Genomic DNA, 12,008 nt, shown 5'->3' with positions numbered 1-12,008 from the left:
GCAAAAACATAGGTAGGGTAGGTTAACCTTACCTCACAACTGTCCTGATTTCAGCGGGACAGACCTGCTAATTGGACACTGTCCCGCTGTCCCTCCTGCGGGTTTTAGTGTCCCGCGGGTGGGGGCGGGGGATGCAGTTGGGAGAGGTAGCGATCACCACTGCTCTGCTTTGCAAAGCGGCCGGTGATCACGCTCAGCACAAGGAGGGGAGCCGGGGGCTGTCCAGCAGCTCATGAAGCGTTGGACACGCCCCCAAAATGACTAAAACGAGGGTTGCTACAATAGGCTACGCCCCCTTGCTACGAGACCTCACCCCTCTGTCTGGAGCTCCACCCCCTTTTTGGTCGTGGTCGCACCTCTGGAGCAGCATGTCCCGATTCCCAAGGGACAGAATTTGGGAGGTATGGGTTAACAGGCTTCTGACAAAAAAGTAATCTTAGTGTGTTTGTGTGACCATGTGGTAAAGGAATATAGATTGTAAGCTCCATAGGAGAGTGACTGATGTGAATGACACAATTATTCTCTGTAAAGAGCTGCGGAATATGTGTGCATTATATAAGTAACTGCTAATAAATAAAATGCACTTTTTTATCTTATAGGTTATTCCCTATCCTGTGTAAAATGCACAAACTTTAATGGTACGCTGTGTTCTGGTTCTACAGTAAACTGCGGCTTTTCAGATGCTGCTTGCGCTTCCACTCATGCCGTGACCTCATCCTCTGGTATGGTTATGTTCTATAAGTAGCATGGAGTCTGTCTAGCTCCCAAATGTGATATACAATTGTGATAATAAAATATACCGATCCTGAGAGAAGGGGAATACAGAAAACCTTTAAGGATAACATTGCACATAACTATAATTACTGTCCACTTAAAAAAAATTGATAATGATGACATTTTAGCAAATGACGTGAGATAACATGTGATTGATGACATCATATTAATTATGTGACTCATGACATCACATAAAATTTAATCGCATAGCATAATGCAGCAAGCTTATGTAATAGCAACAATAAGTTCTTTTTTTTATATTTACTCACACACCAATTTTATTAATCTCATTCAAGATTCGTAAAATTGTTCTGTGTCTAAACTGATAGATGCACAATAACCGACTTCAGCTTTAATCTTCGCTGCTCCCGCCACAGGTTCTGATAAACCAGTGATAAATGCAAGGTGATAAATGCACCAGCCAATCAGCTCCTAACTGTTAATTTACATATTGGAGCTGATTGGCTGGTGCATTTATCACCTTGCACTTATCACTGGTTTATCACTTCCTTATGCCTTCTCCAGGTTAACACATCTGTCCCATCTGGTCATTGGGTCAGTACAGCAATAGCAGAACATAGTGCTGAATTGAATTCCCCCTATACAGGTACACCAACATGGAAAACATATAAGTCTTTTGAAAGCTAAAATGCTCTGTAAAGATACCATAACCTTAAGTTATACACATTGTCGGACTGGAGCATGAAGGGCCTATGGGGGGGGGGGGGGGGGGGGGTGCAGTGGTAGGGCACCATGTTTTTTATTTCAAATAGAAAGGGGATCATGTAACATGTCAAACAACATGGGAATTTGCTGAAAAGTTTATTGCTGCAAACAGATTTTAAATAGCGGTAACGGTTCAAAAGTTACAACACTTCTTTTGCTGCAGACATCAAAATGACCTCAATTCTCTCCTCTTTGGTCAAAGCCATGTTCTATTACCTGCAACAAAAAAAGTACAGTACAGTACACATGCCTGATCATTTGTTTTGTCTCCTCACTGATTTGCAGATGGGTTACGTCTCTTTGAAGTTTTTGATAGAGGATGTCGAGCGCAAAAATTTTGTTCTAAGCAAGGAAGTGTGAGTGTCCTTAATACCACAACCAAGACCAGCGTCAGCTGCTGTTCCACTAACAAATGTTCTCCTCCGATGCCTGTCTGTGAGTGCACAGTGCTTACCATAGAGATTCAACTATTTTGAATGCAACATTTAATAGAGACTTTTTATATACTGTGTATCAGAGCTGTAACTATGTGTGGTGCTTGGCGCAGTCGCCCTGAGGACGCACGGCCAGCAACTATGTCAGCGGCTTGTAATTAGTCAAATTGACTCATTATAAGCCACCTGTGCTGTGTGCGCCGCCGGAGAAGAGGAGAGGACCAGCGTCAGGGGAGGACCCGGAGGAGGAGGGATGGGGACTGGAGCCGCAGTAGTTCTATGTAATTGGTAACGGTGCCGCTGCAGCTGTCCCTCTCCTTCCGCATTAGCTGGCCGGTGCTGCTGTGAATGCTGGGATGCGCTTCCCTCATCCCAGCATTCACAGCGGCGGTGGGCAGCCAGTGCGGAAGCAGAGGGACAGCTGCAGTGGCGCCTCTACCAATTACACAGCGCTGCTGCGGCTCCAGTCCCCCTCCCTCCTCCTCACCTTCCCGGGATCTGCCAGCACCGAGGAGCCTGACTGGCAGCGGGGAGGGATGGTAAGTATCTGTCTGTATGTCTGTCTATCTCTCTCTCTCTCTCTATTTATCTCTGTCTATCTGTCTATCTATTCCGTCTGCCGTAATGTGTAAAAAGGGGGACGTTGTCTGCTGTAATGTGTAAAAAGGGAGACGCTGTCTGCTGTAATGTGTAAAAAGGGGGACTGGCTGCCGTAATGTGTAAAAAGGGGGCGCTGGCTGCCGTAATGTGTAAAAAGAGAGACTCTGTCCGCTGTAATGTGTAAAAAGGAGGACGCTGTCTGCCGTAATGTGTAAAAAGGGGGACGCTGTCTGCCGTAATGTGTAAAAAGAGGGACTCTGTCCGCTGTAATGTGTAAAAAGGAGGACGCTGTCTGCCGTAATGTGTAAAAAGGAGCACTCTCTGCCGTAATGTGTAAAAAGGGGGACTGGCTGCCGTAATGTGTAAAAAGGGGGACTGGCTGCCGTAATGTGTAAAAAGGGGACGCTGTCTGCCGTAATGTGTAAAAAAGGGACTGGCTGCCGTAATGTGTAAAAAGGGGGACGCTGTCTGGCGTAATGTGTAAAAAGGGGGACTGGCTGCCGTAATGTGTAAAAAGGGGGACTGTCTGCCATAATGTGTAAAAGGGGCTCTACCTGGTGTAGTGGTGCTACTGAGCGGCGTAATTTGAATAATGGAGACTACTGTGCACCGTAGTATGAATTGGTATTATTGAGTGGACACACCCCTTCCCCGTGAAGCCATGCCCCTAAAGTTTTTGCGTGAAGCGCTCACTGCACGTATTTTACATAAGGGAGGGACACCAATGCCGTCTCTTGCATGCAGCGCTAAAATGCCTAATTATGGCACTGCTGTGTGTGTGTGTGTGTGTGTGTGTGTGTGTGTGTGTGTGTGTGTATATATATATATATATATATATATATATATCGACACCATAGAAGACCGGCACTCACTTAACAGACATTATGGCGCCCGGTGCCCTCAGCAACAAAGTTTAGACACATGTAACAAGGAGAAGCGGCACTCACGGCTGGATGTAAATAAATACAGAGACCACAGCAGTACGTATCAACGTTTCAATTCCAAAGAATTTTCGTCAGGATACAGATAACATGTAAAAAATAGCTCACCTTATATCCCTCACCAATTGTGTCCAGGTGTGCTCGCTGGGCGGCCCGGTGGTCCGGAAGCGGCACCTGAGGAAGACGTCACCGCGCATGCGGCTGACGTCAGTGCAACCCATCACCATAGAAACCCGGGAGCGTGTATACAAAAAGGATCTGGGGAAAATACAAATAACTACATATTGAAAGGACAATCTTAATCCATATGTTACAATAAATAAAGAAACATGAAAAGAAACATAAAAGGAACACACTGATACCTGCTTGTCAATTTAGAATTAAATATAAACTGAACATTAGATATATTAGCTTGATATTTTATAGCCCTGTCACGCAGTATTATATCCTAACACGGTAATATATCAATTAAAGCCAGATAGAGGTAGTGCATCATTAAGCCCCCTAGGATTAATGGTATCTAGGCGAAGAATCCAACGGGATTCACATTTTAATAAGGCAGCTCCCCGATCACCGCCCCTCAAAGACTGGGAGATATGGTCGATCATCCTGTATTTTAAACTGCATAGACTATGTCTAGCAGTCACAAAATGACGTGCGACTGGTTGGTCGCTCGAACCACTGGCCAATGCTGATCTAATCGCAGAACGGTGAGCCGTCATCCGCTCCTTGAATTTACGAGTAGTTTTAACTACGTATACCAGTCCGCAGGGACATACGATCTGGTACACGACAAAAGTTGATTCACATGTCAAATGATGTCTAATTAAAAATTTCTTACCAGACCAGGGGTGACAGAAAGTATCACCAGTGAGCATGAATTTGCATGTAGTACATGCACACTTAAAACATCCATGCGGTTTGTGTTTCAAAAAACCTGTAGAGGATTTACCCTTACCTGCTATATCGGTTTTTACTAATATATCGCGTAGATTCCTCGCTCGTTTATAGCAAGGCATAAGTCTAGTATCAGATAGGCCAAGATTGCTATCCGATTGGACAATGGTCCAGTGTTTTTTTGAGATTTTATTCACACCACTGGACAGGGTGTTAAATTGATTGACCCAGGGTAAAATGGCTTTAGATCCACTATCCTGTTTTTTGCAGAGAAGGCTGATTCTATCCATAGCAAGAACCTTTTCTTTGATTGCTATTAATTGTTTTAAACTATATCCTCTGACCAGAAATTTATCAATTAACTCATCCATTTGTAATACTGCTACCTCTCTATCACTATTAATGCGCATAATGCGCATCATTTGTGAATAAGGTAACCCACGTTTCAGACTGACAGGATGACAACTAGTATTGTGCAAAAAGGTATTGCGGTCTGTGCTTTTAGAAAATACCGTGGTGTGAATTCTGGATTGTTCAACCTTAATAAGGACATCTAAGAATTCTATTTCACATTGACTCATTTTGTATGTTAATTTAACTGGACTGGTACTTTCATTGTGATTCTCCAGCACCTGTGTCAATTTTTCCAGGGGACCATTCCAAAACAAAAGCAAATCATCTATATATCTGGTATAAAAAAACACCATAGATGATATAGATGAATCACTAAAAAAGATGTCACGTTCGACGTCCAACATATATATATTTGCATATGTCGGAGCGACGGCAGATCCCATCGCACAGCCACGATTTTGTAAAAAGAACTTGTTGTCATACAGGAAAAAATTCTTACTGAGAATCAATTCCAATAGGATCAAAATCATATCAATATGGGACAATGACATTTCACTCTTAGACGTCAAAAACTTCTTAACCGCCATTAACCCTTCATGGTAGGGGATCACAGTGTAAAGGCTAGCTACATCTATGGTAACTAACCACATATCATCAGGTAACTCTCCTAAATTTGCTAATTTATTAAGCAGCATCGTAGTGTCCATTAAAAACAGTGGCTGCTCATGTAATAAAGGTTGTATCATACAATCCAGCAATATGGATGTCGGTTGAAACAATGATCCGCGAGCGGATATAATTGGACGGCCTGGAGGCGGGTTCATGCCTTTATGTATTTTTGGCAAAGTGTACAACAAAGGGACTAAAGGGTATTCCGGGATAAGTAAATCAAAAACATCATCAGAAATGAATCCCACATCTTTAGCCATAATTAATGCTTCTTTGAGTTCCTTTGCAAAAATGGTAGTTGGATTGCCACGTAATTTACAATAGACTCCAGGTTCGTCCAACTGTCGTTGGATCTCATTTTTGTAATCCGGTAGGTCTTGCAACACGATGGCTCCCCCTTTATCTGCTGGACGTATAATTATTGAATCATTTCTGGACAAAGAGTTAAGAGCTAATCGTTCAGATTTAGTCAAATTGGCATGAATCTTATCAGCCGAGGTAAATAGAGCACTAACATCCTGATCTAATACCCTAATAAAAGTTTTAATGCTGGCATTATTAGAAAGAGGATCAAAAGACGACTTCTTCTTGAACTGACACAATTTTTTTGGAATCGCAGAAGATATAGATGTTGGTTTATCAAAAAATAATTCTTTTAATTTCAACTTGCGGTTGAGTTGGTTCTTCTCAACTTGCCACTGTAACGGATCAAACTGATTGCTAGGAACAAATGAAAGGCCTTTGGATAGGACCTTTATTTCATTAACTGAAAGCTCATAGCTGGACAGATTGCAAATCAATTCTTCTTGTTTTTCGCGGACTTGTTTCTTCCACGCCCAGCTGCGCTTGTACTGGCCTCCTCTCCTTGTGTGTCTATTTTGCGTGCATATTTTCTGCGGGTGGTCATCCCTAAAGGGACATTCCTCCCACCACCACGCTTTCCACTAGTTGATTCATATTCACTGTTGGTACTGCTGTTCTCAGCCGAGGTCTCAGTATCAATGGCAGAGCGTGGATATCTCCGTCTACGAAAGAACGGGCGTCGGTTCTCATCTTGATTAGAACCTGATAGCCAACGATATACCTGATGGTTCTCGTAGTCCTTTTCCACTTTAATGAATTTGTCCTTTTTGAACTTGATCAGGTCTCTTTTGTAGGTGGCAATCTGGTTATTGAGCTTAGATATCCAATCACCCTCATTATCTGAGATGAGTGTTGACATGTGTTTTGTCTCAAAATTACTGATTTTGTCTTTTAATGTTTGTACCTCTTTGTTAGAAAATTCAATTGCCAGTAGCATTAGATCAGAAGAACATTTATTTAAAATGGATACCCATTTACGACAAAACACCGGATCGAATCTGCCAATAGTAGGGCAATTCCGTACCCTGAATCCTTGAGGGATTTTTTTAACACGGAAATAATCACTGAGTGTAATAGAATGTAAATTAAAATCAACCTCCTTCTTCTTTAATTTTAACAACTCCTTGAAAATACCATCTAATGATAAAGCTTCTGGCTGATCAAGAAGCTGTTCTTTATGTAAAATTTCTTCTGTTTCAGTTTCAGAATAACTGAAATGCTCTTGTAGTGGTATTAGCAAAGGGTTAAACTGTTCATCAATAACAGCAGCAGATTCAGTCATGGTTCCCAAAGTGCAGTTTGGATAAGTCGGCTAGATCAATATGCAGGAAAACAAGATTCCCCAGACGTTAAAATATACTGAGAGCAGTACAGCACATATATACTGAACTCAATTAGTCCTGGAATTAGTGCATAAACAATGAAACAGTATGCAGAGTGTTGCCTTGTCTGGATACAAATCCTGTGGCAGGGATTTGTGCAATAGATATCGACACCATAGAAGACCGGCACTCACTTAACAGACATTATGGTGCCCGGTGCCCTCAGCAACAAAGTTTAGACACATGTAACAAGGAGAAGCGGCACTCACGGCTGGATGTAAATAAATACAGAGACCACAGCAGTACGTATCAACGTTTCAATTCCAAAGAATTTTCGTCAGGATACAGATAACATGTAAAAAATAGCTCACCTTATATCCCTCACCAATTGTGTCCAGGTGTGCTCGCTGGGCGGCCTGGTGGTCCGGAAGCGGCACCTGAGGAAGACGTCACCGCGCATGCGGCTGACGTCAGTGCAACCCATCACCATAGAAACCCGGGAGCGTGTATACAAAAAGGATCTGGGGAAAATACAAATAACTACATATTGAAAGGACAATCTTAATCCATATGTTACAATAAATAAAGAAACATGAAAAGAAACATAAAAGGAACACACTGATACCTGCTTGTCAATTTAGAATTAAATATAAACTGAACATTAGATATATTAGCTTGATATTTTATAGCCCTGTCACGCAGTATTATATCCTAACACGGTAATATATCAATTAAAGCCAGATAGAGGTAGTGCATCATTAAGCCCCCTAGGATTAATGGTATCTAGGCGAAGAATCCAACGGGATTCACATTTTAATAAGGCAGCTCCCCGATCACCGCCCCTCAAAGACTGGGAGATATGGTCGATCATCCTGTATTTTAAACTGCATAGACTATGTCTAGCAGTCACAAAATGACGTGCGACTGGTTGGTCGCTCGAACCACTGGCCAATGCTGATCTAATCGCAGAACGGTGAGCCGTCATCCGCTCCTTGAATTTACGAGTAGTTTTACCTACGTATACCAGTCCGCAGGGACATACGATCTGGTACACGACAAAAGTTGATTCACATGTCAAATGATGTCTAATTAGACATCATTTGACATGTGAATCAACTTTTGTCGTGTACCAGATCGTATGTCCCTGCGGACTGGTATACGTAGGTAAAACTACTCGTAAATTCAAGGAGCGGATGACGGCTCACCGTTCTGCGATTAGATCAGCATTGGCCAGTGGTTCGAGCGACCAACCAGTCGCACGTCATTTTGTGACTGCTAGACATAGTCTATGCAGTTTAAAATACAGGATGATCGACCATATCTCCCAGTCTTTGAGGGGCGGTGATCGGGGAGCTGCCTTATTAAGATGTGAATCCCGTTGGATTCTTCGCCTAGATACCATTAATCCTAGGGGGCTTAATGATGCACTACCTCTATCTGGCTTTAATTGATATATTACCGTGTTAGGATATAATACTGCGTGACAGGGCTATAAAATATCAAGCTAATATATCTAATGTTCAGTTTATATTTAATTCTAAATTGACAAGCAGGTATCAGTGTGTTCCTTTTATGTTTCTTTTCATGTTTCTTTATTTATTGTAACATATGGATTAAGATTGTCCTTTCAATATGTAGTTATTTGTATTTTCCCCAGATCCTTTTTGTAAACACGCTCCCGGGTTTCTATGGTGATGGGTTGCACTGACGTCAGCCGCATGCGCGGTGACGTCTTCCTCAGGTGCCGCTTCCGGACCACCGGGCCGCCCAGCGAGCACACCTGGACACAATTGGTGAGGGATATAAGGTGAGCTATTTTTTACATGTTATCTGTATCCTGACGAAAATTCTTTGGAATTGAAACGTTGATACGTACTGCTGTGGTCTCTGTATTTATTTACATCCAGCCGTGAGTGCCGCTTCTCCTTGTTACATGTGTCTAAACTTTGTTGCTGAGGGCACCGGGCACCATAATGTCTGTTAAGTGAGTGCCGGTCTTCTATGGTGTCGATATCTATTGCACAAATCCCTGCCACAGGATTTGTATCCAGACAAGGCAACACTCTGCATACTGTTTCATTGTTTATGCACTAATTCCAGGACTAATTGAGTTCAGTATATATGTGCTGTACTGCTCTCAGTATATTTTAACGTCTGGGGAATCTTGTTTTCCTGCATATTGATCTAGCCGACTTATCCAAACTGCACTTTGGGAACCATGACTGAATCTGCTGCTGTTATTGATGAACAGTTTAACCCTTTGCTAATACCACTACAAGAGCATTTCAGTTATTCTGAAACTGAAACAGAAGAAATTTTACATAAAGAACAGCTTCTTGATCAGCCAGAAGCTTTATCATTAGATGGTATTTTCAAGGAGTTGTTAAAATTAAAGAAGAAGGAGGTTGATTTTAATTTACATTCTATTACACTCAGTGACTATTTCCGTGTTAAAAAAATCCCTCGTGGATTCAGGGTACGGAATTGCCCTACTATTGGCAGATTCGATCCGGTGTTTTGTCGTAAATGGGTATCCATTTTAAATAAATGTTCTTCTGATCTAATGCTACTGGTAATTGAATTTTCTAACAAAGAGGTACAAACATTAAAAGACAAAATCAGTAATTTTGAGACAATACACATGTCAACACTCATCTCAGATAATGAGGGTGATTGGATATCTAAGCTCAATAACCAGATTGCCACCTACAAAAGAGACCTGATCAAGTTCAAAAAGGACAAATTCATTAAAGTGGAAAAGGACTACGAGAACCATCAGGTATATCGTTGGCTATCAGGTTCTAATCAAGATGAGAACCGACGCCCGTTCTTTCGTGGACGGAGATATCCACGCTCTGCCATTGATACTGAGACCTCGGCTGAGAACAGCAGTACCAACAGTGAATATGAATCAACTAGTGGAAAGCGTGGTGGTGGGAGGAATGTCCCTTTAGGGATGACCACCCGCAGAAAATATGCACACAAAATAGACACACAAGGAGAGGAGGCCAGTACAAGCGCAGCCGGGCGTGGAAGAAACAAGTCCGCGAAAAACAAGAAGAATTGATTTGCAATCTGTCCAGCTATGAGCTTTCAGTTAATGAAATAAAGGTCCTATCCAAAGGCCTTTCATTTGTTCCTAGCAATCAGTTTGATCCGTTACAGTGGCAAGTTGAGAAGAACCAACTCAACCGCAAGTTGAAATTAAAAGAATTATTTTTTGATAAACCAACATCTATATCTTCTGCGATTCCAAAAAAATTGTGTCAGTTCAAGAAGAAGTCGTCTTTTGATCCTCTTTCTAATAATGCCAGCATTAAAACTTTTATTAGGGTATTAGATCAGGATGTTAGTGCTCTATTTACCTCGGCTGATAAGATTCATGCCAATTTGACTAAATCTGAACGATTAGCTCTTAACTCTTTGTCCAGAAATGATTCAATAATTATACGTCCAGCAGATAAAGGGGGAGCCATCGTGTTGCAAGACCTACCGGATTACAAAAATGAGATCCAACGACAGTTGGACGAACCTGGAGTCTATTGTAAATTACGTGGCAATCCAACTACCATTTTTGCAAATGAACTCAAAGAAGCATTAATTATGGCTAAAGATGTGGGATTCATTTCTGATGATGTTTTTGATTTACTTATCCCGGAATACCCTTTAGTCCCTTTGTTGTACACTTTGCCAAAAATACATAAAGGCATGAACCCGCCTCCAGGCCGTCCAATTATATCCGCTCGCGGATCATTGTTTCAACCGACATCCATATTGCTGGATTGTATGATACAACCTTTATTACATGAGCAGCCACTGTTTTTAATGGACACTACGATGCTGCTTAATAAATTAGCCAATTTAGGAGAGTTACCTGATGATATGTGGTTAGTTACCATAGATGTAGCTAGCCTTTACACTGTGATCCCCCACCATGAAGGGTTAATGGCGGTTAAGAAGTTTTTGACGTCTAAGAGTGAAATGTCATTGTCCCATATTGATATGATTTTGATCCTATTGGAATTGATTCTCAGTAAGAATTTTTTCCTGTATGACAACAAGTTCTTTTTACAAAATCGTGGCTGTGCGATGGGATCTGCCGTCGCTCCGACATATGCAAATATATATATGTTGGACGTCGAACGTGACATCTTTTTTAGTGATTCATCTATATCATCTATGGTGTTTTTTTATACCAGATATATAGATGATTTGCTTTTGTTTTGGAATGGTCCCCTGGAAAAATTGACACAGGTGCTGGAGAATCACAATGAAAGTACCAGTCCAGTTAAATTAACATACAAAATGAGTCAATGTGAAATAGAATTCTTAGATGTCCTTATTAAGATTGAACAATCCAGAATTCACACCACGGTATTTTCTAAAAGCACAGACCGCAATACCTTTTTGCACAACACTAGTTGTCATCCTGTCAGTCTGAAACGTGGGTTACCTTATTCACAAATGATGCGCATTATGCGCATTAATAGTGATAGAGAGGTAGCAGTATTACAAATGGATGAGTTAATTGATAAATTTCTGGTCAGAGGATATAGTTTAAAACAATTAATAGCAATCAAAGAAAAGGTTCTTGCTATGGATAGAATCAGCCTTCTCTGCAAAAAACAGGATAGTGGATCTAAAGCCATTTTACCCTGGGTCAATCAATTTAACACCCTGTCCAGTGGTGTGAATAAAATCTCAAAAAAACACTGGACCATTGTCCAATCGGATAGCAATCTTGGCCTATCTGATACTAGACTTATGCCTTGCTATAAACGAGCGAGGAATCTACGCGATATATTAGTAAAAACCGATATAGCAGGTAAGGGTAAATCCTCTACAGGTTTTTTGAAACACAAACCGCATGGATGTTTTAAGTGTGCATGTACTACATGAAAATTCATGCTCACTGGTGATACTTTCTG

The 12,008-nt window shown here is 41.4% G+C and overlaps 1 protein-coding gene across 1 annotated transcript in view; it reads left to right on the top strand.

The window, feature by feature from the left end:
• The window catches only part of LOC134965892 (phospholipase A2 inhibitor gamma subunit B-like), a 63,217-nt gene that overhangs the window by 24,480 nt on the left and 26,729 nt on the right, over positions 1–12,008 (top strand). The window contains exons 2-3 of the mRNA XM_063942284.1: positions 600–722; positions 1,786–1,935. Of these exons, the coding sequence (XP_063798354.1) occupies positions 600–722; positions 1,786–1,935 (273 nt within the window). The remainder of the gene's footprint in view (positions 1–599; positions 723–1,785; positions 1,936–12,008) is intronic.

This window comes from Pseudophryne corroboree, chromosome 10, assembly GCF_028390025.1.
Source record: "Pseudophryne corroboree isolate aPseCor3 chromosome 10, aPseCor3.hap2, whole genome shotgun sequence".
NCBI lineage: Eukaryota > Metazoa > Chordata > Amphibia > Anura > Myobatrachidae > Pseudophryne > Pseudophryne corroboree.
The sequence above is the reverse complement of the archived record's forward strand: the minus strand, read 5'-3'. Positions and strand labels throughout refer to the sequence as shown.